General features: G+C 43.8%; 3 protein-coding genes across 4 annotated transcripts; 1 reads left to right on the top strand and 2 right to left on the bottom strand.

Moving 5' to 3' along the window:
- Positions 1–4: 4 nt before the first annotated feature.
- THUMPD1 (THUMP domain containing 1) lies at positions 5–3533 on the bottom strand. 2 transcript variants are annotated; one of them, XM_041462613.1, is made up of 5 exons: positions 3377–3512; positions 2880–3060; positions 2303–2551; positions 1369–1718; positions 5–1235 (listed from the first exon to the last, which is right to left on the bottom strand). In XM_041462613.1, exons 1-4 carry the CDS (start codon positions 3479–3481, stop codon positions 1390–1392), a joined length of 864 nt encoding a protein of 287 aa, XP_041318547.1. In that variant the 5' UTR covers positions 3482–3512; the 3' UTR covers positions 5–1235; positions 1369–1389. The 2 variants fall into 2 exon arrangements, with proteins under 2 accessions (XP_041318547.1, XP_041318549.1); XM_041462615.1 differs by having other exon boundaries at positions 5–1718; positions 3377–3533.
- Positions 3534–4369: 836 nt separating this feature from the next.
- On the bottom strand, positions 4370–9951 carry ERI2 (ERI1 exoribonuclease family member 2). The gene is made up of 8 exons (XM_041462114.1): positions 9929–9951; positions 9616–9791; positions 9037–9164; positions 8740–8896; positions 8106–8206; positions 7188–7269; positions 6451–6539; positions 4370–6240 (listed from the first exon to the last, which is right to left on the bottom strand). The coding sequence occupies exons 1-8, from the start codon at positions 9949–9951 to the stop codon at positions 4915–4917; spliced, it is 2082 nt and encodes a 693-aa protein (XP_041318048.1). The 3' UTR covers positions 4370–4914.
- A 117-nt stretch (positions 9952–10068) lies between these two features.
- REXO5 (RNA exonuclease 5) lies at positions 10069–24911 on the top strand. Its single transcript, XM_041462678.1, has 19 exons — positions 10069–10259; positions 11911–12032; positions 12970–13096; positions 13947–14031; positions 14479–14628; positions 14767–14855; positions 15633–15748; positions 16509–16647; positions 17218–17312; positions 18675–18777; positions 19379–19515; positions 19830–19938; positions 20269–20379; positions 20505–20642; positions 21140–21232; positions 21708–21927; positions 22449–22642; positions 23188–23297; positions 24697–24911. Exons 1-19 carry the CDS (start codon positions 10143–10145, stop codon positions 24764–24766), a joined length of 2325 nt encoding a protein of 774 aa, XP_041318612.1. The 5' UTR covers positions 10069–10142; the 3' UTR covers positions 24767–24911.
- Positions 24912–26501: the final 1590 nt, after the last annotated feature.

Genomic DNA, 26501 nt, shown 5'->3' with positions numbered 1-26501 from the left:
GACATAAGAAAGCAGAGTTTTAATAAATGGGCTGCAATGGAGACAGGACTAGGGAAATAAAGTCCTCTTCATTTTCCACCTTCTGAAACAATTTTGACAGAAGAGGAAAATCTAAATTATGAAAGACTTGAACAAGTAGTTTTCATTAAACCAAAAGAAGTAACAAATTGTGTTCTTCAAGATAAGTCTTTTCCCATTAGCAACACACAGGATTTTATGCTAGAAATTAAATACTAAAGCTAGAAAGTTCTAAAGGAGGCATACTCAAAACCCTGTTGGAAAGCAAGTTATAGCTGCACTGGTTTTGGCTGTATTTAGGAGTCACAGGGACAGTTCACTGCAACAGTAAGACAACGGAAAGACTCACTAGCATTACTTTCAATCTGAAACAAAATTAATAGCAAAATGCTAAAACTGTACCAAAAATTAAAATTTCATTCCCCTTATATAGTATGGTATAATGGAGAGCTTCTTTCATAAGAAGTTTCCAATCAGTATTTAAATTCAGACTTAGACTTAAGTAAAAAAAAAAAAAAAAAAAGATAAACACTTTGTAAAATCCCTCAAGGACTGAGTCTTTGGAAAGAGCAGCAAAAGGCTATCTTCAGGAGATTACTCAAAAGGATTCCATTCAGTGATTACAGCATTTCCTATAAAGCAGTAAGTGCTGCATACACAGCTAATGTAAACACACATGTAGTTTTTGATAAAACCATCTGCAATGCCTGCACTGTACTTCTATTGTTCTAAAACAATCCAGTCTTTTACTCTACATCATCTCACAATATTCAAGTATTTATATATGTAACAGTTCTTTCCCTTCAAGTCAAGACAGCATACTTGTGTGTATATATAAATATATGTATAAATCCCTCCATCAAATGATCAGATTTACCTCATTCTGTTGTTCACACAGAAAAATGTTACCAAGTTCTGCAGCTGTCAGCTCACTTCCTTCCCAAAACCCTCTGCAGCCAACTCTTTTCCAGATCTCTCTCTGACAATAATAGCTCAGAGCTGCCTCTGTGCTGCCTTTTGGCTTCCGTAGCCTCCAGATGTAACAAAGGAGAGTCCATACATGTCAGTGTGGTCACATCTACATATACATGCACAGACCCCTGCACTGTGTGCCAGGTACAGGAAATACAGAACAAAGCTGCAGGAGGACAGCAAGCTTCACCAGAAAGGTGATGCACTCTTGAGCACCCTTCCATCTGCTGAAATGTCAGTTCCACCTGCAACGAGCATTAAAATTCTTACACATGTGGATTTTAAAACCAGGACTTCAAAACAAAACCCCTCTCTTCATTCCAACACCCTTTCAGAACTCTAGGGCAACTTTTTTTTATATGTTTGGATTACATTTACCTTTCCCTTATATCACGTTTTCTACACTATCAGAGCATCATTCCCCTTGGGCTCAGATTCTATTTCACTTTGATTCTTGTTTTCTTCTTTTACTTCTTTAGAGCTCTTCTCCTGCTCCTCAGTTTCTGCTTTAACTACCTCTGAATTCTGTTCTTCTGTCACACTTGATGGGTTTTGTTGTGCATCTTCTTTGTTGCTCTTCACCACCTCCTGTAGATTGTATTTCCTGAACAGAACATAGTCCCTCACGACACTTAAGCAACAGACGGTTTTTATTATTTCCACCACAATTGTGTATTGTGGATTATTAAGATCAACCTTGTTTTCTGGATTGAGGCTGCCCACAATTCCTGTAAAAGAAGATGCAATTTAAAAGATGCTGGGAAAACTGTTTAAGAGCATAAGCATGTCTTGTTTCTCACTAATTGCAGAGAGATAATTTTTCAGTTACTTCAGTCCTACTGGTGGTACGTTCTGAGAGTCCTGCTCTGTTCCACCACTGTAAGCAATTACAAAAATAACTGGCTATAACTGAGGGGGATCTTGCCTCCTCTCTCTTCATTTTTATCCATTCAATAAAATACTTGAGCAAGGTGGAGCTATTATATGAGTCAAATATTGGCCAGAAATACTAACATTATTATTTCAATACAGCATCCAGAGAGAAAGCCTAACAGCAGTCATTTCAAAGCACATATAGCTGATACTGCAAATTATAGTCAACATTGTTCTCTCTTCTGCTTATAGTCTCTTAAGTTATCAACACCAACAAGGAACACTGATGCCAAGCTTTTTTTAAGTCTTAGAGAAGCTTTTAGAATTCAACATAGAGATTTTCAGCAAAAAATGTGTTTGTCCATTATGACCTCTTTTAATAGTCTGACCCATGTTGTGCATGCAGTCTTGTTCTGTTTTGTGTGAAATCCATACATACCTGCCAGTTCCTTAATTACTTCTTCCCTACTCATATGGCTGTTGTTACGAGCTTTGTAAACAATCTGAAAAGTACCCTTGTTAGGGGCTTTAAACCAAGGCTCAAAAAAGGTTTCTGTGTATTTTTTCATATCTTCCATAAAAGCTTTGCAAGTTCCAGAAATGGGCAGCATGCGCAGAATGACTCTTGTTTTCTTCTTTTTAGTGGTGTGCATATCCTTCAGTATATGGTGCACCAGGTTCTCAGGTTCTACAAGAAAAACAGTTGGGTATGAGCAACAAATTGAAGGCATTATCTCTCCTCTTCCCCCTCTAAATAATAAGCTGGGAACTTGGCTGCACTGCTGTCAGCCCCAAATCCTTTTATGTAAAGAGTTGCTTTACTATGCCAAAACTAGAGAATCAAAGATTGTTTTGTCAAAGCAGTTTCCTCTACCTTTAGCTTCCTCACTAACAACAAAATTCAGCGGCACGGCCAAAGGGAAAGGTATTTGTTTGATATACACGTGTAACTTGGAAGCCACACTGTGGCCTTTTACTAACAGCTTGAGAGCATTACTCAGTATCAGAAGTCCCACCTATGCCCTGGGTTCTGATGAAGACCACATTGTTGGCACCACTCTCCACCGACTGGAACCGCCGCAGCTTCTGCTCCGTCGAGGCTCGGATCTGGCCAATCTCCTTCTTCAGAGCAGCCTCGACATCATCCTCATCCTCCTCCCTGTCGCTTCCAGACAGCCTCTCCTCGTGATCTGAAAACTGCACAGAGGCACCATTTGTTGGTGAGCACCGAGCAGCAGTGCCCCGCTCCCAGCCCGCGCTGGGCCCGCCACAGGGCACGGCCCGGGCCTTCGACCCAGTTAGAGTCTGTGTCGGTAATAACACTCGCTAGAGCGGAGCGGGGCTGCGAGGGGCTTCGCCCGCAGAACGGGGGCATTCGGGGGCGTGGTGCACACACATGGCTCCTTTCATACGCACGGCTCGTTCCGCACACACAGCGGGAGCCGAGGCCCCGGGGTGCCGCTCCCCCGCCCCGCCAGCCCGCCCCGAGCGCCGCCGGCCCCGCCGCACGCACCTGCTCGGGCCCGTAGAGCAGGTCCCCGTACTCGCCGAGCAGGCTGTAGGCCTCCCCCACGCACTTGCGCTCGTTCATGTTGCAGGTGATGAGGATGCCGCGCATGCCGGCCTCCAGCTGCCGCCCGGCGCCGCGGGGACCGACCCGCCGGGAGCGAACCGCCGAGACCCAGCTGCGGGGACCGACCCGCCGGGAGCGAACCGCCGGGGCGCGGAGCCGGGGTGGAGAGCACTCGGGTGGCGCGCTCAGCCGCGGCCGAACTCGTAGCCCTTGATGCTTTTACTTGCCCCGAGCTCCGGTTCCAGAGTTCGAGTCTGTGTTGGTAATTGCGGAGCTGAGGGGAGAGGAGCAGGCGGACACTCACTCGCTAGAGCGGAGCGAGCAGCCCTCGGTCCAGCTCCGCAACGCCGCGTCCGACCCCGACCCGTGCGCCCCACGGACGGAGATGCTTCGGCCGAAGGTGTCACGGTGGGACCAGCTAAAGCAGAAACTTTGAACAGGTGAATGGAGGCTTGGAAGAATAGCGAACATGTGGTAACAGGACAGTCGTGGCCCGTAGCGAAGTTCCTAAAAGAAGGTGTCTGTACGCGTCCCAGCCCGTAAGAGCTGCCTCTCCCTGCTGTAACTTTAAAGCTTCTTAGACAGTTAAGGGGGTAAGCATTGTTACGAGTTCTGATCTGTGGAAAAAACTGACCGAGGCAGTTTTTCCAAATCCAATATAAGAAAACCACCACTGAAAGCAAACTGCATTAGAAGTGGAGAAAAAATTAAAGTACTTGCTGCTTTTTTGCAGGATTTTTTACAAAGAAAGACATTGCAGATTTACACGATAATGTAAAGTAAGACATTACACTATATCCTTCTCAGTTTAGGTTTGAATACATTCTTACCTGATTCCCATCATTTGTCTGTCCCAGGGGCTACACTTTGAGCTAAAGCAGACACTGATAGAAATGAAATGGGAAACCCAGAGAGGCAAGAGCACAACAGTAATGTGTGTTAAATAAAGTATTTAATGAAATATCAGTATCTTATCTTTATTGTTACTTAAAGGATAAAAAATTCTGTAAGGGTTTAAGAGAATACTATTGCTTCAAGAATCACTTTTGATGTGCAACATATTATAAAGAGATTTAAAAATCTTTCAAAAGTTTAAAAATTAAAAGGTGTAGGCATTAAAAGTATATTTAGAAAAAAAGTGCAAATAAAATCTGTGTCATTGAAATCTTTAACGACTGGACTAGTAAGGCATTTAAAATATATGATAGAACAGAAATTTAAGAATTGTAGCAACAGCTGCTCATACTCTAATTTTAGCACTTAATAGTTTTATCTGTTCTCTCACACTTCATTAAGGAGTTACTTTATGATCTGCTGATATTTTTGTGTGTTTGAGCAACTTTCTATCTATGTTAACCAAGAACTCTCCTTTTCATCCCATTCTGAGAATATATATCTGATATCATTTGACTGTCCTGATTCCATTAAGCATGAAACTTAGAGAGTTTAGGATTCAGACAAAAAAATTGTATCCATTTTCAAGTTCTCATAGAGGGTCTGAGACACCAATTTTTTTTGTTGGAAGAATTTTCTGAATTACTAGGAACAGTTCCAAGAGAGGTCAAAGCATCTGTATTAAAGGTGAGACCACTGGATTTCTCTTTCAGAAGTGCATATTCCCACTTGAAGTATCCACAACTTTTCTTATTACCACCTTGCTTGCCAACAGGACAACAAAAAAATGCTCTGCCATGGTTCGGGCCAGCATTTGACACAGAGAGTTTTTTGGCTCTTCTGCCACAGTTACACAGAGGGGGAGTTGATTTTCCATTTCTCACAGCTCTTACAGATTCATTCAAATTGACTGTGGAGTTCAGAACTGCAGGAAATACTCTGGGCAAATTTGAACTTCTCAAAGGTAAGGAGTGATCAAAAGAGGAAGTTTTCTCTTGATATATATGAAAAGACTGCTTTTTTGCTGGTGGGCACTTTTTTGGACTAGTTTGCTTTCTTTTAGAAGCTTCTAAAGGAGTAGAGTAATTTCCAATTAATGCTGACTGTGCTGAAACAGCATTTCCCTTTGCAGATGGTAACTTAAAAGCTGAAAAATTTGAAGTCTGCCTTTGTACTGTCCCTATATTATAGATTGTAGTATCAGGACTTTTGTAAACAACAGACCTCAGAGGTTCCATGGGTGCTACGCTTTCCTCCAAACTCTGATTATCTGAACTTGTCACAGCCAATTGTTTTGAAATAGTTTGTTCTTCAGACACTGTTAGACTATCTGTGCTTGAGTCATCCTTGAGCTGAACAGAGTCTGAATTTTGTTCACATTGAGATTCTGGTATCAAAGCAACATCTTCCCAGTCTGTCAGCAGAGACAAGCACTCAGAACTGGTGCTGATGTCCCCACTGGAGAGAGTAACTGAGGGGATGGTGGTGGAGACAAGCACCAGCCCTGATCCCTGTTCTGGGAGGCTGGGCCTGGCTGTTGTCACAGGCTGCCCAATGCCTGTTGGTGCAGGACTGGGACATGGCTGTGCCAGACCCAGGGGAACAGGAAATCTGTCAGGACATGCTGCTGAAGAGCTTTGGCATTGAGCATGGAATTCAGTCCTTGAGCTGCTGCTGGGTACAACACAGACATCTGCAGAGGGATCAGTGCAAGTGATCTGCTGTTCCCCAGCCTGTACATTAGAATTTATCTTGTTTCCAGCAATTCTCTTGTGTTTGTTCTCAGCCAGAGGTTTTGTTTCACAAGTTCCATCTCTAGATGTTTCAGGTCTGCTCTTACTTCCCAGTGGAGTCTTGCCAGTGACATTTACAGTCAGTGTTCTGGAAATTAAATTACTCTTCTGATGTGCCTAGGGAGTCCATAAACAAAAGCAGATTTTGGAAAGTGAATACCCAGACATTTTGGGAATAAATGCAGAAAATTAATAAGCATATCAGCCTAAGGATGTTCTTTCCAAATCACAGTCAGGATGCTGGGTTTGTTATTTGAATAGATCACCTTTCATCTGTATTCCAGGCTACAAAGCAAGTAGACAGGGAGATATGAAGTAGTGACTAACCTTTTCCAAAGATTTAGTAACTTTCAGCACACATCCGTCACAAATCAGCCTCCAAGCAAGACGAGCAGTATTCCGGGAATCATCCAACCCTTCAAAGTATGGTTATATTAATGTCTTCTTTTTGAACTGCTACTGGGAATTGTTCTTATTACTGGAAAAATGTAATCTAGGTAAGCCTTACATGAATGACAAGGAGTCACAGAACTGTGACACTTAGTCATCTAGTTCAAAAACGGGAATGGAAGTAGAAAATTCCAAATAATTCTCTGTGCTGAAGCATCTGAAGGATTATCCATAGAGCTGAATATCTATTCACAATTTTAAATATCCTTGCTCTTTTTATTAGTCAAGTAAAAAAAACCCCAAACATATTGTGATGCATTTCTCTCACATTAACATGATATTCAGATCTATCAGGTAAAATCAAGTTTCTTTATCTTCCCTCCACCTCTTTTCTTTTGCATCCTAGCAATTCATAAATTGATCTTGTGAATTCATAAATTGATACTTTTAGTAGCAGTAGAAGAGATTTCAGAAATTAAGTATGAGGTTAGAAATAAACTGATCTCAGAGCACTTTGCCTTTCTTGTTTTCATGATCTGTTGGACAGAGCATGGCATAACCTGAAACAGTAGTAACAACTCAGAGTAATAACTAGCTGCTTTAGGTTAACTAGAGTTAAATAGTACTATTTAGCTTTATAAGATACATATTAAAATAAGGATCATCACGCTTACCAGAATGTTCCCGTCCTTCAAAAGCTATCCCCAAATCCTGCAAAGCTCCATTTAGCCCTTTAGGCTTTCTGTTATAGAAGGCCTAAGGAAAGAAATGCAGGTGCTTAACATGCAGCATTTAAAAATCTTTCCCTAGTGAAGCAAAGCCATTTCAGAAATATCCCCTTACAAATAATAAATCTCACAAGGCAATTAAGCAAGCTGGGTATTTGCATTTTACAGTGAGGATAAGTCCATAAGTTACTTACCCAGTTAGAAATCAGAATGGAAAGAAACATGAATCCCTTCTCTCAGTCTTAAACAAATCCATTCTGTCTGAGCTCTGGAGCCATTTGTCTGCACTCTATGGCTTACTTACACTGATGAAAGTCTTAACAGACCAGCATTAAAGAATACAGCTATAAATAATACCTTAAGATGCAATCAAAGGCATGGGCATGAATATATTTGGCATAGGTATGGATTTTTTTGTAAGTGAAAAAAGTGAGTATTACTTCTTGCTCCTAATATGAGTATCTGATTTGATCACTGCAAAGGGGGAATATTCACAGTTGATCTTTAGAGATCTAATTCTGCTGCCTACCTGTAAGGTATATAATATATATAAGGCAGCAATAAGAGCACACAAAACAACAAAAGATAGGAAGCAAGGAGAGCAAAATGTGTCAGGAAAGGAAGTGCAGCTCATAAATTCTCATAATTATCATTCTTTTATCAAACAACAATCTTTTCCTAGCATTAAGATCTCTATTCAAATTCACACAGTTCTAGAGCAATTGGTAATTGAGCAGTAACAACATGAAATAAAACCAGGTTACTCTGGTCACTGGGGCATACAGCATTGCCTTGTAAGTCCAGGTACAGTCAGCCTTTGAGATCAGTGTGGGTAGAAATGTTTCAGTGTGCCAATCCTCTCACCCTGTAGGTCGCTTTGAGATCAATCCAGGAGTTCAGGATGTCAGGTTTGCGCAGCTGCTTCCTTTTACACTCGTAGTGCAAACACACCCCCAGGTCCCAGTCTGTGCGGGGAAAGCCACAGTCAATCCACCACTGCAGAACTGAACTAAAATCCACACAATGTGGCCTATGTGTCCCTTTATGTGGCCTAAAAATCTACATAAAGGGACACAACTCCAACACACTGCCAGCATCCTGTGCTGCTGGAGGGCAGCAGGCACAGGCTGTGAAGTGGCTGTCCAAGGGAAGCACTGGGGTTGCTGCAATGGGACACCAGGAGAGGCAAACCCCTGTTGTTGGTAATTAACTTCAGACAGTTAAAGATTTCAAAGACATCATTAATTCATTTAGACACACTAAGAATGATCATACAGTTGACTAAAGCAGAAAAATGTAACAGCATCAGACCCTGGAGTCAAAGATGCAGCAAACATGTCAGGATTCCACGGATTTCATATTTTCAGCCTTATCTCAATATTCCACATTTTTAACAGCTAATAATAGGAGTTTGGCTGTGTAGAAGTGAAGACACAATCTCACTAGTGCCACCTAATGTTATTACTGTGCAGAAAAAGCAAATGAAAATGTTATTTACCTGTCCATGTAACAAAGGCACATGCTTTTGCTTCTGTAGTAGAATTACTCTGACTATCTGTATTGAACATAATTTTCTTCTCCTTTTGTATCTTTTGAATCCATTTCAAAAACTGTGATAAGCAAATGTTGAGAGGCACCCCTTGGTCAACTTGATTCTTCAAGGAATAGAACAAGAAGTACGTATGTGTTAGAATGTACTGAAATTCATTTGAGGTTTATTTCTTTATAGCCTCTTTAAATAAAACAGTAAACAGCAATTATACAATCGTAAAACAATGTTAAGTCATAATTATACCTGTGTTATGCCAGTTAGTTCTGTACAGAATTCAGAGAGAATAGGATGCTCCTGGGGCTGGACATACATGTGGAATTCAGATTCAATAGCTCCTGTTGAGGTGTTTAACAGGACAGCTGGAAATTCAACTGCAACAAACACAGAGAAGAAACAAAACAAACGAAACAGAACCAAAACACAAAGCCAGAAAGGTTAAAACTGTTCACAGGAATGAGACCATTTTCAGATGGGTGTCTGCCAACTTAGCATATTCCATTATTGTATTATATCTATATATAGCTCAAGCATGATGCTGATAAGGCCAAGCTTGTGGGTTTGATCCCTGTGTAGATCATTCGCTTGAGAGCTGGACTAGGTGATCCTTGTTGGTCTCTTTCAGTTCAGAATATTCTGTGATTTACATTTTTTATATGTGCGTATATATATATATGTGTGTGTGAATACATACCCACATTTATATAATTTATATGTCTATTATCCCATTACACTGGGGCTGAAACGCCAGGGGTTAAAAGGGACATAATACGAGGAAGACACACAAAGACGGCACACGGTTCAAAGCCAGCTCGGCGCACTCACTGATCTCGGGCCCGCGCCGCCCGCGGTCCCCCCAGCACGTGGCCTCGAAGTCCAGGACGATCAGGAAGGCGAAGCGCTGCCCCGCGGCCGGGGCCCCGCTCCGCGCCCGCGCGCTGCTCCGCGCCAGCCCCAGCCGCCTGCGGACACCGACCGAGCTCAGGGGCCGCCCGCCACCGCTGCGCGCCCAGACAGCGCCACCGCCACCGCCCCTCCGCTCCGCGCCCGGACACAGCCACCGCCCCTCCGCTCCGCGCCCGGACACCGCCACCGCCGCGACCCCTCCGCGCGCGGACACCGTGCCCCGGCCCCGCACCTGGCCAGACGCTTGGTGGCCATGGCCACCCCCGCCGCCTCAGCGGGCTGCCGCCATTTCAAAGCTCCCGCGGGCCCGCCCCCATCGCGCTCTCGGCGCTCGGCTGCTCCGGCCGCGGTCCCGGCGCCGCCCAGCGCGATCCGAGAGCTCCCGGGAGCTCGGGGCTGTGCCCGGCCGTGAGGGGCCGCCCGAGGCCGCCGCTCCCGTGCGCGCCATGGCGAAGGGGCTGTGCCTCAACGGGCGCAAGCGGCCCGGCGAGGCCGCGGAGGGGCCGCGGGCGGCGCGGAAGAGGCGGAAGGCAGATGGCGGCGGCCCGGGCCTGGGCCCCGAGGTGAGAGCCGAGCGGCCGGCGCTGGGAGGAGCGCGGTGCGGGCCCTGTGCCCCTTACGGCCGCTTCTCGGGGTGCTGCTGTGTCCCGCGTTGGGGTGCTGGAGCTCAGCAAAGCCGTGTACACCGGCAGTGTAGCGGGAGGGTCGGGTACAGCCAGTGCCTGCTGATAACAACACAATGTCCTGAGTTGTCCACGGGGCTCATCGAGTCCAGCTCCTGCCCTGGAGTTGTGGCCAGTCCAATCCCACCATGTGCCTGAGAGCATTGTCCAAACGCTTCTCGAACCTTGGCAGGTTTGGGGCCCTGACCGCTGCCCTGGGGAGCCTGTTAATGCCTTGGATTCTGCTCCAAGAGACGTGGAAAATAACTCATTTGTAGTGCTCAGCGTTACATTTAAGGAATTTTTGTTTAAAAAAACCCCAGATACATTCTCCAATATGATCTTGTAAACAAAGCAGATCTTGAAAGGAGCGCTGTGTGTGCCCAGCACACGCACGGCTGAAGGACGCAGAGCAGCCCCCGGTGTCACCTCACCCGGGCACCCTGAGTCAGTGCCGGCGTCTCCAGCCTGAGATCCGTCCTGTTTGTACCCGGTCAGAGACAAATTCCTGTGGTTGGCAGTACCCTCTCCTTGGTGAATCAAAACCTCTGCTCTTTGTGTGGGTTTTTTTGCAAAGCTTTAATTAGGCTGTATTGAAAACAACGGTGTCATTACTTGTCTCAGCTTGAGAGATGAGGCACTAGCAATTACACCAGCCTGGGCTGTTATTGCCAGATGATTCTCAACCACTGGAACCACGAACGTTGTCACCTCTCTTTAACTTCCTTACCCAGTGACAAACGTCTTGAAGAGCACACCAGCTCAGTCCCATGTGGGCAGGCTCTGTCCAAATTACTGAGCACACAGCTTGTTAGTGTGTGGGGGAAAAGAACTTCCAGTGGGTATTCGTGCTGTGAGGTTTTATGCTCTAGTGTTGTGTGGCGTTTTCCCCCCTGTATGCCTTGATGTCTTTTCATCACCTATAATATCTTTAAAATTTTTACGGAAGTTCTTTGGAAGAGGCCATGTGGTCAGTGGAGAGCACCAAAATGCCACATTTCCTTGCTAGTTAGCCTTTAGAAGAATTTGTGCATTTAGGCTTAAAGAACTGCTGTGTGGCACAGTCCCCACCTCATCTGCTCAGTGCTTTCTTTCTGCATCCTCCTTGGATTTTATGAAGCGTTTTCCCCTGCAGGGGTCAGCAAAGCCTTGTGGCAGAGCAGATCCCACACTGCAGATAGTGAAAACCTCACACAGAGTTAGTCCCTCCATGTAACACTTGTACAAATGTTTGAAGCTGTGCAGCAGCAAGTGGGGGAAAGGGTTGAGAGACCAGAATATTGTGTTTGCGTATCAATAGTCTCCTTACAGCATACATCTGCTTATGTTAATCTTTATTAAATAAATCTTTGAATTTAGAGTACTGGGCTTACTGAAATGTTGGGTTAATGTAATATTCAGTGGGATCTGATAGGAAACTGTTGCCTATAAGGGGTGGAAGAGTTAGTTTAAATGTAGCAGATTGTATCCAGGTAGTTTCTTTTTCTTTCTTTTTTCACGGCCTGGTGTGATTACATGAAACCTCTCTTTACCAGTATTTTCCTTTCCACAGGAAAAGTCATGTCATTTGTCAGCAGCTCTGCTGGGTGAGGACTCTGAAATCAGCCAGGAGCAGCTGTATGAGCTGCTGAAATATGCAGCTCTGGGGAAATGCCACAACGCAGCACAGCCCAGGTACACCCACAGCTGCAGTCAGCCTGCTCTCGTGTTCTCCCTGGTGTGAAAACATTCCTGCAGGAATATTGGCCATGCTGGGTGTGGAGCACTCGCTGTGCAGTTGCCATAATGGCAGCCTGGATTGTGCAGATGCAGTTGTTGTTAGATTTGGCCAGGAAGCAGAATTCCTCTTCTGGCAGAAATCTTACCATTCCATAGTTTTGTTTCATGCAGTTTTGAAAAACTGAATGACTGCTGTGGAACTGAAGAAGCTCCACACACTGGGAAACAAAATACCCTGTTAAAATATTAACACAAATATTAATGCATTTCACGTTAGATATAATTGAAACAGAGTGTTCTAGAGCATTTCAGAAAAAAAGCAAACATTTTAGTCACTTCTCCTTTTCTCTGGGCCACTTCTCAGAAGTGAAGTGAAAGGGACTTCTCAGGACTGGAAGGGAAGGGCTCTGGAGGGTTTATAACCTTGAATGGCAAAAATGAAATTTAATTAATTAATTAAATGAAAGCCAAATGAAAGTCAAGGCAGAAAATACCCCATTTTAGATTTTAATAGTGAATAGAAAATTATTTTTTGAAACTTATTTTGATTATTTAATTCACCAGACTGCATGACTACAGTTGAAGTTGCTGGTATATTCACATTCTGATGCATATGAATGAGGTATACATGTCTTGAAATGGTATGCAGCAGAAATTTGCAATAACTCTTCTTTCTCTGTCTCCTGTATTCTGTTGCTTCCAGGAATATGTGGCTGTTCAAGATAAGCTATAAAGCCTTTTCTTATTGAAGTCATTTGGCACTTCGCCATTTACTGACTTAAAGGCTGGGCTGGTTCCAGCTTTTTTTTTTTAAGAGTGCTAGATAATTGTTTTGCTTTGATTTATATATATATATATATATATTTTAATTATTACTCTTTTTTAACTGCAGCTGGTGCCGTATTTATCACCAAAGCCACCTGGCTGGGGTTGTGGTTGTTGTTCTGCACGAAATGAGCCAACTGCATTTCTACAGGTTCTATTTACAGTTCAAACACCTCCGGAGAGTGTTCCGCCATGTAAGTCCCCAGACTGCCTCATTGTCCTCTAAACTTCTGCCAGTCCTGAAACCACATCCCAGGATAATGGCTGCAGTGGAATTACTGCCTTTTCCAAGGATGTGAGAGGATCTGTTTGCAGCAGTTGTCAGCTCACAACTGGACAGGGCTTTGATAATAGGAACAGGATTTCAACACTTGTGTCTTTGAAGCTTTACCAGGTGAAATGTTCATTGATGCTTCAATCCTCTGACTGTTATGTATCCTGCATCTACAGGATGCCAATTGGATTATAAATATCTTGGAATAATTTCAGTAATTTGGAACTTACTGTGAGTGAGAAGACTCTCTATAGAGTTATGCTAGTCTTAGCTGAAAAACACCACTTTTATTATTTGCACTTTATGTCAAGTTTCTCCCATTTCCCAGAAAGATTATTAAAATAATTATTTTAATTTTCTTACTTACAAGCAATATTTTTGAAAGAAGATAGAAAGAAACTAGGACTTGAATTTAAGCTTCTAGAGAGTTCTTCCTGAACTACAGCAAATGTAAATCACAACTTAACTGGAAAGACTGGAACTAGCTTTAGTTTCTATCAAGGAAGGTCTTGAGATTTGCCTTTCTTGATCATATCAGGCAAGGCAAATCTGTCCTGTGGTACAAAGAATCCTGTATCATCCCTCATTAGGACAGGTTTGATTTGTGTTGAGTTTGTCTACTTGCTAAAACACTATATGTATTTCCACTATTTATTTTTTCATCCTCCTCTGAATTTGGCTGGCTTGGGGATCAATGAACCCCTAATTTTCTTCTTATCTCTGCTTGTCTTTCAAAGTCACTAACATGTTTTCACATTTTCATTTTTCAGAGATTCACATTAGCACCTTCTGCTAACTTCCCAGTCAGCCTGTATGGAGAAGGAACAAACCTGAAATCTCAAAACACTCCACAAGGTATTTTGTTTGGGTTTGCATTGTCTCTTTCAAGACAATGACTCACTTTGAACAGAAATTTATGACTTTGCGTCCTCTGCAATCCCAGTGCTGCCATGGTAAACTTGTTTAGAAAGGAACGCATACAACGGCTTAAGCCATGAGACTTCTTACCCTGACTAGCTCAGTAACTCATGTTGGGCTGATTGTCCAAGTGAATGCAAAATGAGAGAAAGTTTTTAACATATTTAATCCTAATCCCTGCTGCTTTACTACCCATTCTAAGATGTATCTAATCAAAGAGACGGAGATATAAATTAGGTTTGAGCTAAGAAGACTGTCTTTTTCTCTGATCCTCTCTCTCTCTCTTCAGTCTGTTGTTCCAGGTAGTGATTTGGAATGGTGCAGCCTCTTAAGTGTTGATCTGATGCAGAAACTCAGCTTGACAGATACTTCTGTATTTTACAGGCTTGACTTCCACCAGCAGTGAATGCATTGCTAAAAGCTCAGACTTGCAATGTGACCCCATCATTCAGAGATATGGAGAAAAAAAACAAGGCCTTACAAGCTATACTCTAACTTTAGAAGAGCAGAAAAAAAATGACTATCCCATAAAAGGTCAGGTTTTGGGTGAGGGCTGTTTAGTTGTTTTATTGTGTTGGGGATTGTTTTTAGTTTTGACAGTTTAGTGATACTTTTTGTCATATGAGTTGTAGAAGAAAGGTCTTCTTATTCCCAGGTGTGTTTTCCCTCCAGGTTCCCCTGGATGCAAGGGCTACATCTCCACAGAGTGTGATCAGCAGAGGACAGACAGCAGTCCCCTCTTTGGTCTGGATTGTGAAATGGTAAAAATCAGTGTGTGTGGCCTTACAAAATGGAGTCAGGCACCCAGCTCTTATCAGCTCTTCCCAAGTAAACCAATCACTTGTATTTGTTAAACCACTTTTTATATCTTAATATCTGCTGCCAGTTCCTTCCTTGATGGAACCAGTGCTAATGCAGCCATGGAGAGGCCCCAGCAGTAGTTCTGGCTGTGAGACAGAAATAATGTCCTGAGCAGAAAGCTCAGTTCTGCTGGCTCCCAGAGCAGCAGCTGGATCTTCCAGGCCTGTCAGCAATGCTGCATGAGACTGCTGTGGAATTCCTCCTCAGCTCTCTCCAAGGTTTGAGAAAGGAAAGACTGTCACACATCTTTCCTTTGGCAGCTACTTGATGAAGAGTCCATCTTTACAACACTGCAGAGATGCCTGTTTGCATCAATCAGCATTAAGTAACTATTGATACAACCTGGGCTCTGCCTTTACACTGTACAATGTCTCTGGGGCTGGTGCTGTCAGTGGTATTTGTGCAGTGCAGAGCACAGTTTGATTCTGTGAAATCAGCACTTCTTTACAATGTTTTTCTGTGCCGTGCTTGCCTGTGTGTTTGCTGTGCTTACTGTGCACATTTAACAATTAGAATGAAGCACAGTAGAGTATAAACCCACCAGCTGTGAGTGGTAGATCTCTAAGTCAAGGAACTCCTTCCCAGTGATGCTGCTGCAGCCAAAGCAAATGTTAGTTAAGGTTTTTGAGTGGCAGCATCGTGCTGATTCAACAACTGCCTCTGCTTCTTCCTGACAGTGCCTGACTGCAAAAGGGAACGAAGTCACCCGTGTGTCTTTGGTGGATGCACGGGGTCAGTGCCTCCTGAATGAGCTGGTCAAACCTGAGAGCACAGTGGTGAACTACCGCACCAGGTCACTTGCACAAACCTTTCTTATCTCTTTGTCTTTTAGAGCTGCACCCCTTTCACATTCAGTCTGTTACACAGGACCTTTCAGAAACCCCTTGGTTTGCACAGATGCCTGCTGCATTTCCCTCAGTGTTAGGGATACAGTTCTTGCTGTGACTGAAGTGACCAACATTATGTGTACAATGTGCTGCACAGTGCCTCTGGGGCTACCAGGCAGAACCATTGCCATTCTGCAGTGTCCATAGGAAAGTTCTGCTACAAATTAATGATACACAGTACAAGTTGCTCTTCACTCATGGTTATAAAATAAGATGGGAGTCCATAGCTGAATTTGCTCATATGTAAAAAATGCGTAGAGCTTGTACACACCTTCAGGGTGGGGCTCAGGATTATAACAAAAGCAGGCAAAACTCAAGGCTTGTCTTCTTCAAAACTTCACCTGGCTTTTTCCAGGAGGTGCTGTCCCAGTCCCCTTAGGTTACTTGGAAGCATCTCCTTCCACCATCAGACTTGCAGTATTTCCTTACCTGTGCTATCTGATGCCAACTGTATTATTAAGAATACCTGGGAGAAATAAACTTTTGAAACAGCACTCTTAGCAGTTTAGCTGCAGTATATCCTCTGATGTTGGAACAGAAAACAGTAAATAGCATTCTGTGATTAGCTACATTGAGTTCATATCTTACAGGACCTGCTTGTAATGTGTTCCAGCATACACTGTTGCTAATGTATTGCTTTTAACTCACCCAACTTTTGTTTTGAAGATTCTCAGGAATCACAAGGAAAATGCTTCTTCCAGTGAAGACAAGACTGTCAGACATCCAAACCAGGCTAAAAAAAATGCTTCCCCATGATGCAGTGTTGGTGGGTCATTCTTTAAATTCTGATCTTCAGGCTTTGGAAGTGAGTATGTTTTTAAGACTGTTTTTCCCAACCCTGTGTTACTCATTTCACACCTGCAAACTCTTTAACAATTGTTCTTTTTATTAGTGAACACTTGTTAATTACTTTTTATTATGAACGGCCCTATGTTTGTAAGGCTTAAAAGTCAAGAACTCTCTTTACAGCTGTAAAATTTGCAAGGGGCTGTTCAGAACCCTAAAGAGAGAAGTCTGTCCAGACACAGATATTGTTGCAAGTGCAACTTTACCCCTCTGCTTCAGCCAGATGCTTCTGATAGCTCTGTCACAGGGAGAACTGAAGTCCTTTCTGTGGGTAATTTAACCAATCTAAAATGCTTGAATTATAATTAATCTTTCTAACCCAATCTAGATCTTCCCACTAGAGTGGGAAGTAGAAAGGAGAGTTGGACTTGTTTCATTATTCCTTTTGCTCTCTTGTAAATGAGGTATCTGTCAGGGAGAAGCTGGCAACTGAAATTAAAAGGCAGAGGCACAGAAAATTGTGGAGTTACTGTCCAGTTCTGTATGTGTGCGTTCTTAAACTAAAGTGGTGATGATTTTTCTCCTCCAGATGATCCACCCCAGCGTTATTGATACTTCACTGCTTTTTGCCAGAAGTGAAGGCCGAAGATATAAGCTAAAATTTCTAGCCAAAGCTGTTTTAGGGTAAGATTATTACTGTGTACTGTCATGGGAAAGATTAGAAACTGTCATAGTGGGTCATAGGGTCTTGATCTGCTGCTAATAGTATCAGAATTATTATTTTGTTACTAAGATTCAAAAGAAAGGAGCAGGTTGTGCAAGTTAGACACAGTAAAAAGGAATTTACTGGCTGCTTGAAACATCAGGCAGCATAATAAATGGGCTTGTCTTTGAGCAAGCAGGAATGCTGTGACCCAACCAGATCTGAGTCCCAGCAAAACTCGCCTTCCTGCAGGGCTGTAGAGGTATTGAGTCGTAGAACAACAGAGGCACTCTGGCTCACACAGGTGAGAGCTCTTTCAGTTGGCCAGAAAGAAAGGTTAATGCACGAAAGTCTGATTTCCTGACTTAAATCATATTTCTCAGTGTGTCAGCTACCACTGGACAGTATCTTAGTGAGATCATTCTCCCCATGCTCACAGTGAATGGTAATACTCTGCAGTGCCAAACTGCACTGAACTGGAGGTTGCTTTCCTCTCTGTGTGCAAATTGTGAGTTGGGCCGTTGGTTGAGAAAGAAGTAAAATTTAAAGATAGTCATGCATCAGAGTAGCAAGTATTAGCACTGCTTCTGTCAAATTTCACCTGTGCTTGGCACTGGTGAGGCCACACCTCAAGTGCTGTGTCCAGTTCTGTGCCCTCAGTTTGGGAAAGAAGTTGAGACACTTGAGAACATCCAGAGGAGGCAACGAGGCTGATGAGGGGCTGGGAACACAAACGCTGAGAGGACCGACTGGGGGAGCTGGGGGTGTTTACCTGGAGAAAAGGAGACTCAGGGGTGATCTTAACACTCTCTACAACTTCCTGAAAGGAGATGTAGTCAGGAGGGGTTGGTCTCTTTCTCCAGGCAACAACTGACAGAACCAGAGGACAGAGTCTTAAGCTGTGTCAAGGAAAATACAGGTTGGATATTAGGAAAAAGTTTTTTACAGAAAGAGTGATAAAGTACTGGAATGGCCTGCCCAGGGAGGTGGTGGAGTCGCCATCCCTGGATGTGTTTAAAAAAAGCCTGGATGTGGCACTCAGTGCCATGGTTTAGTTGAGGTGTTACAGCATAGGTTGGACTCGATGATCTTGAAGATCTCTTCCAACCTAGTAATTCTGTGATTCTGTAAATTCCATAAACCATTTTGCTCAACATTGCAAAAACATTTCTTGCAGTAACTTTTGGGAATATTTCACAAGAATGCTGCTGCACAGAACTGAAATCCTTTTTGGAGAGGGGAAAGCTCTTTTGCCTGAAAAGGACCCAGTTTAGAAAAGACAGGAAGTTGGTCAGTGTGGAAAAACAGATAACCTGCCTGTACACCTAATTTTGATGCCCTAGGAAGGAGATTCAGTGTGAACAGAAGCTTGGGCATGATCCTACAGAAGATGCTAGAGCTGCACTGGAGTTAGCTCAATTCTTCATTGAGCAAGGACCAACAAAGGTATTTATATTTAATTAAGATTTCTGTCCTAAACTACAGAACTTAATGTTGTTGTGCTTTTGAAGAAAAAAATCCTCCACTCCTGCCCATCCTCCTATTGATTTAAAAGAGAACATGGAGCTGTGATAGAGGGCCCAGTTTTGACAGCTCGTTATTTCCAGCCTGTATCCAGGTACCTGGATCACCTGGGCACTACCAGTGCTCAGTACTCACTGACATCAGCCAGCATTGCTGCTGATCCTGAAGAGGGGCCCTGGGTAAAGAAGGACTGAGACATTTCCAGCCTGCAGGAATGCCAGTAATTTTTCTAGATCAAAGAAGAGAGAGACCTTGTGTGTTGTGGTAGTGATTCAGCTGGTTTTATGAGTCCCTTGTGCTGTTGATTTCTGAGAGAACTTTTTTGGAGATGACTCCCTGTTGATGCTGTGAGTGCTGCATGCTTGAAAATGACAACAGAAAATAATAAGGCAAGAAATTAATGTCCATGTTTCTTCACTGCTGGAGTGTGCCTGCATGACTCACAGGGAAAGCACAGGCTTTTTGTCAGCTACAATTAGCTGATGAGATGAAAGCCAGCTAATAATCTTCTTCCTTCCTTAAGGTAGCAGAACTAAACTTGGAGATGCTTCTGACAGCTGAAAAACTGGCTGAGGTCTCACAGAACAAAGCTGTGCCACAGCCACAAGGACGTGGGTTCCAGGAAGAGCTGAATGAGCCTCCACCATTATCCAAACCATGGTAATAAGATTCTCAAATATGTATGTTTTTCCTTCAGTTGAATCCTCAGTAAAATCAAACAAGTGCCTTATGTTTTTCAGAAGCCATCAGGATCTTCAGACAGACACAAATAATTGCAGCATAGTGCTAAAAAATTTTAAGCAGTTTCATCTTAAATTTCACAGAGTATTTCCTAGGCTTCTTTTGATGTTGTGGACAAGAGTATTCTTTCAAATCTCTTAACTGCATTGTAATTCTCTGACAAGCATTTCTTGAAAGTTTTTATTCCCCATATTGAAAAATATTGTGATTCACAGTGTACTTCTCTCTGCTAGTTTTTTAGATTGTCTGCAGGTGACTGGCCAGAAACCCCTCCTTTTGGGCAGACAGGGATTAGACTCTTCTGGCCTGTGTCAGAGTAACCTGAGCACTTCAAACAAACAGGTGAATGGACTGAGAGTGGGTTGGTCTGAGCATCAAAATAGTTCAAAGTCGTTCTTGTTGTGGGAGTGGGTAGATGAGTCCTATTTTAAAAGCTGACTGACAGTACTGTTAGCAGTAGTGTTAATACCAGGTTAGCTAAATCCATTTGAGCATTTCGGAAATGAGCTTTGATCCTCTGCATCCTCTCATGACTCACCAAAGAAGAATTTCTGCCCGAGGACTTTCTTGGACAATAATGAAAATTAAAGTTGGGAATTAAATTCAATAGCCTTGTTTTTGATCCTCTGCACTACAATTGTCTTTGAGCCTTGTTTGTTCTTGTCCCTCCAGATCCTTCAGAGAGCCTTGGAAGATGTTCCCCTGTCCAAATTCAGTATCATTCAGTTCAGTTTGGGTCCAGAGTACCTTGCATCTCACCTTCATGCTGGACTTCATGAAAAGGTATTATTTTTTGTTTGAGAATAGTCTTCATGCTGAGCTTGTAGAGAGATGTGATTTATCAGGAGGCACTGAGTAGTTAGTTCCTTTGCTTTGTGAAGTGCCTTCTCTAATCTGTGTTCCAACAGGTGAGAAGCAAGCTGACTGACATGCTGACAATTTACGCAGGTCCTTTTGAAGAAAACTTTTGCATCAAATCTGTGAAGAAAGAATTTGGGAGGTGTGGACCAATCCAGTCCCTTACAGTGGTAACTGAAACATTCCAGGTGAGGAGCACTCAAAGGTTGCAGACAGGTCTGGAAGGTCGGAGTAAATTCTTGGAAAGATATGGATTAGAACCAAAGAAATACCAGTTATTCTGTTTGGAGGGGTTTTTGTGGTAGTTTAGTCATCAACTGCAATCATTCAGGGTACCTAAAAAGCTGCTCCACATAATGACAAGAACAAGTGCAGCTCATGTGCTGCTCCGAGGACTTTGAGTGCTGGGGAAGCTGAGGTGATTTTTGTCCTTCTAAAGAGAACTGACACATTAAGTCCTTTAATAGCCAAAGGAGAAAAAAAGGGTAGTATTAATTGAAGAGTTAATTGGAGAGGGTTTTAAACAGCTGGAGTATGTGGAGTATTACATATTTTACCCTCAAACTTTTTTTATATTATTCTAGTTTTAAAAGAAAGCAAAACTTTATGGAGAGCTGACTTTTTAAAAGGGAGGGCTACTGTGTCTCACTGATAAACCTGAAGTATCTCACTCTGCTATTTCAAGCCATATGTGTGTATCCAGTATGAAGTGCTGGAAGCTGCCCAGCTTGCTGTGGAAAGCCTGAATGGAGCTGAGGTAGCAGGATCCTGCATTAAGGTAAAGGCACACAGCAAAAGTTATGTTCAGCCGAGGCACAGCCTCCAATACATCTGAAACATCACAGCATTGTGTTTGAGCAAATGCTTGTGCTGTTACAATCTCCCTGTCCTTGCACAATTCAGGGCCACTGGCAGAAAGGAAGTGGCTAGATCCCTTTTGTTTTTCCTTTCTGCCTATCAGCAGAAGGGAGTTAGAAAGAATTCTGACCTCCAGCTGCAGCCTGAAAAGGCAGATCCAAGTAAGAGGGCTATATAGAGTATGGCATTTTAGTTTTATAGTTTTTCTGCATTACAGATATGATCTCCCTTTATCATGACTAATTAAGTTGGCCTTCATTAGTCATATTTATTTCAAGTGATGAAAAAGAACCTGTCTACTTTTGGTAATGGGAGAAAAATACTTTAAAATAGAAGCTCAGAACACAGAGCAGTGTAGGCTGACATGCTTTTTATTCCTGCTGCATCCACCCCAGGTCCAGAGACCAGTCACTGCAGCAATGCTGGACTGCAATGTTCTGATTAAGGAATTAGAACTGGATGTAGAAAATGAAGGTGTGATTTATGTGGCTGGTCTAAAGAAGTCATTAACAGAGACAGACTTGCAAGAAGAATTCAGCCAGTTGAAAGACCTGGAAACACTGTTCTTGCCAAAGGATCTTCAGAGTGGAAAGCACAGGAACTGCTGTTTCCTCAGTAAGTAGCTTCACACACAGCCTGCATATTTCCTTCAAATAAGCTCATTCAGCAGCCCCTGGGACTTTGCACAGACATAGCAAGAGCTACCGGAACCCAGGTAGGCTCCAAGGGACAGTATTGAAAATGCTCCAGTGAAAGCACATATTGTTTGGAGGAGCACTTTACAGTTAAATATTTAAGAGGAAAAAACACCTGCTTAAAAAAAAACCCCAAATATTTACTTAGAAAAATTCCAGGGTAACTAATGGGCTCCAGTACTTCCATGTGAGGGGTGGCCACTGTGCAGCTTCACCCAGCCCAGTAATCACCTCTGAAAGGTGGGAACAGCTCAGTGAGGGCTGCTGCAGCCAACTGGCATTTCTAGTCTGATGTTTATCTGTAGCAAGATGAGGATCTGCTTGCTGCAGTGATTTGTTTCTCATCTCCCTCCTGCTCCACACCTTTAGCCCTGCCTTGCAGCTGCCAAGGAGGGCAGCAACAGCATTGCCAAACCACATTCCCTTCTCTTTGCATTTCAGAATTCCAGAAAACTCAGAGTGCTGTGGATGCCCTTGAAGCTATAAATGGATGGACCATGAAGGGCAGCGAGCTAAGAAGTAGGAATGCCCTTGCTCCAGGTCACCTCTGGAGATGGATTTGGCAAATGAATCACAGCAATGGGAAGCAAGGAAAACACATCTTTTATGAGAAAATGGAGCAGCTGTCTGACTCTGTGAGTGTGAGGCTCTGCTGATGTTTGCTGCAGCTAGTGAGGAGGGACTGCTCTAGGGACCTGGAGAGGTAACTTTGAGGTGTAGAGCTGCTTGTGACAGAAGGGTCTCCTTGTGCTGGAGCAAAGGAGCTGCCAAGGATCAGTTCCCACAGAGCAGCTTGAGAGATAATACCACATGAAATAATGTGATGTTTGCAGGGCACTGCATAACATTAAAAGCAGCATTGCTGCGCAGGGCAGTGGGTGGTGCTGTCCAGGAACTGAGACCTGGCACTGGAGAGCTGACAGGGCACAGGGAGAGGTGAGTGGCTGTGTGGCTGCACAGGAAAGAAGAGCTCTAGCTGAGAGCTCTGGAGGTGCAGCTCCCATTTTTGCCATGGAGCCATTTGAGCAGGGCCTGTGGTTCTCCCTGCAGCTGGGCCACTGCACTGCCAAGTGCCAGCAGGAGCAGCATCACTGCTGCCCTCACCTGTGCCATCCCCACACACTTAGAAGTATCACTGCTGATGAATGGGGGACTTCAATGCTTCTATTCTCTTATGCAGGAGCAGGATCTAAGGAAAAAGGTGAAGAAGTTAGACCACCATATCAAAAAGCTCTATAGAAGCCTGCAGAATAACACCCTGTGCATTGTTCTCTTTCCTGGAGTGAACAGGTAACTTGCTACCTCTTTTGCAAAGAACCAAGGAAAATACAGAGCTGAATATTTTTATATTAATCTATTAAAAATTAAAGCCCTGCACAAGGAAGAGAAAGCCCAAGAGAAAGGCTGAAGAAGCTGTTGTAATTAATCTGACTTTCATGTTTGGTCAATAAAACCTCAGCCCTACATTCTGCCCACAGTTGATGTACCTGAGGGTCCACAGTGTTGATTAATTGTACAGATCAGCTGTACAACTGATCTTATCAGCTCACCCACCTCCCCCAGAGGATGCTTCATCCCCTTTGACAGTGAAATAAGTTCTATGTGGCTGTGAGACAATCAAGCAGTTTCCACAGCAGGCAGGAGTTTTTGGGGTGTTTGGTTTCTAAAACCACTTAATTACTGCAGCCAAGGTCTCGCCTACCAGCTGTTGTGTTGTGGTACCCCACACTGTGCTTCAGCCACAGCTGATCAAGGAGGTGGTTCATGCCCTTGTTCTCATGTGATGGACAAAACCGAGAAAACCCAAAATTGTTCAGAGTCCTTCAGCTTTTGTAGGAAGGAGCAAGTTGTGAATTTGAGTCGGGCTGCAGCACTGCTGGTGTCAGGGATACTTCACTGGAGTGGTGTTCCTGCATTTCAGCCCCTGGGCCTGAACTGCCACAGTCTCACTGTTTAATTATTAACCAGAAAGCAAAGCCCTGGTTACTGAGGACATACTCACTTCAACAGCCTTCCGTGCTCTCACTGTCACTGGTCAGCCTAATAAGGTCACATCTACCTTTCTGCTGCCTTCTTTGGGCTAAAACTGCATGTGTTTGTGCATTTCTGAGCAATCATTTGCCTCTCTACACCCTGCATCCCCTCAGGTACCCTGCACACTCAGCTGTCACCCCACAGGAAGGTTTGAGGCGAGGATGGCTGTGAGTTCAGTCACACCATGTGTCCTTTACAGCAGAGTCACATTTGGCTCAGCACGTCCCAATTTACTTTTCAAGGGCCATTTCCAACTATTCTTGCTTAGCACAATCTTCCATCACCAAGGGGTAGGAATCCCACCAGCCGAACAGGTGGATTCAGGAATCTGCATCCACAGGGAGCCTGTGGAAGCCCACAGAGCTTGGCTCACACTCTCAGGCTGCTGAGTGGGTTGGATGGGAGCTCCATCTCAGGCTGGGAAGAGATTTCTTGCCAAGTGTGAGGTTCCTATATTACTGTTTCCCTGAGGACCAACATTTCAGAGGAGGCTTCTTGATTAAAAAGGATGCCACATAATTGGGGGGTGGAAAAAGAATTAATTTTTCAATGTGCTGACCTGGGGGGTTGCAGGCCTCTCAGTGCCAGCCCAGCAGAGTTATGTGCATGAGCACTGAGCTGAGCAGAACTAACACACTTCTTGTTTGTGTTGCAGCACACATGGATCACAATCCGGCCTTGGTCTGATGGGAATAAAAGATGATGAAGGGAGGAGTGCTTGTTAAACTGCCAAGTTTTTAAGCAAAGTCTTTTGTTAAGATATTTTTAATTACTTTAAATATTGATGTCTTTGTAAAGATCTCTTACCATAAGAACAATAGGCTTTCACTCTGTATCTTCTAAAATGTCTAAAAATAAAAGCCATTCAAAGTGTCTTAAAGCACAAACCCTTTTCCATTAACCCTTCTTGCTGTGGGAAGGCCGAGCCAGGCAGGGGTTGGCAGCGCTGAGGCCAACTGGAGCAGTGCTGGGCAGGACTGCCCTGTGGATGTCATTCCCTGCTGGACACCAGGAACATCCCAGGCCATAAACCAGCCAGCCAGGTCAGAGCAGAAGCTGCAGCAGCTGCTCAGCAGTTAACAGCTACCCCAGGAACTGCGTGGATTTCTGGAACTGCGCGGGGCCAGCTCCTGAGCTGGAGCCGCTGCCTCCTTTCCGGGAAAGTGCTGTACTTAGTCCATGGAAAGGAGGAATCAGTGATTCATACTTCTTGGACAATCTCCACTTTCCCCTCCCTCCGTGACCACCCCCACCTTCCCCTCACACACAAAAAGAAAAAAAAAAAAAAAAGAAAAAAGTTTCCTTGTGGCTGTGGGAGGGGCAGGGGATGTTCTAAGGGAAGCACATGGCTGCGTGGACTTCCCACAGCATCACTTTCCACAGGGAGCTGGAAGCAGGATGAGGTGATTTGCAACCTGACAGATCCAGACTTAAAAATTAAATGTTTGTTAAAAGGTTTGACCAGGATTTTTTTCATGTTTTCATGCGATAAAGTTGAAATAGTTATCATTCCAGAAGTTATTAAATACAGCTGATGGAGTATTTACACCCTCCTAGTTTCCAACCCTAAGTTCACTGTGCTGAGCTGGGGTCTCTCCTTATCTTGGGATTTGGAAGTTGGGAGTTGCTGTGTGGAGGAGCAGGCACAAATACAGGAAAGCAAGAGAAAGCCCAGAAGCAGCAGTGAGCAGGCAGGAGATGCTCATGTCAGTGTCATTAATGACTAAATTTAAAGCAACATGAAAATGAAATCTATTATTCAGCAAGATGAACGCAGCCAATTTTTTCTCACACTAAGGTACTCTGGCCACTTCAAGTGAGCTTGGGATTCCTTTGGCTGCAGCTATTGCAAGCTGGCATACACAATAACATCAGTGCTACTGCAGAATGTGAAAGGGAGCCAGTGCCTTCAGCAGCACAGGCAGCCCCTGCAGCTGAGCCAGTCCAGCAGAGACCAGAGCTCAGGCAGCTCAGGGCAGGGCGTGAAGGGCAGACTGACCCCAGCACTCATCCCTCTCTAAGGATTCACTCCTGTTCAGGCTGTTCACATCCAGCATCTCCTTGTTGCAGACACTTGCACTGCAAAGTTGAAAAAAAACCAGCTAGTTTTCCTTCCACATACTTTAAAATTATGTGGTTACCTCTCTGGCAGGACTTAGTGAGCATCCAGGAGTCCTGCTTGAGAAACTGACATGACAAATAAAACTAGCAAGAGTCCTATTCATAGGCATGAAAAAATAAGTAATTTGTCCCTTTTTAATTGAAAAATGTAAAAAGGACTTCAGCTTTAAATAAGACATTTTGTACAAAGCTTGAGCACAAAAAAGTGAACACCAGTGTGTCGTTATGTAAACACCACAAATGTTAATCATTTGTTCAGTAACGCACAGAACAGCGTGCGAGTTCCCTTTCCAGTGGGTGAGATTTCTGTAGCTGCTCCCCTCCCCTCAGACCTTACTG

The sequence above is a fragment of the Pyrgilauda ruficollis genome, unplaced genomic scaffold (assembly GCF_017590135.1).
Source record: "Pyrgilauda ruficollis isolate IOZ18807 unplaced genomic scaffold, ASM1759013v1 scaffold16, whole genome shotgun sequence".
NCBI lineage: Eukaryota > Metazoa > Chordata > Aves > Passeriformes > Passeridae > Pyrgilauda > Pyrgilauda ruficollis.
Note: the sequence above shows the minus strand (reverse complement) of the source record. Positions and strands in the feature narration are given on the sequence as shown.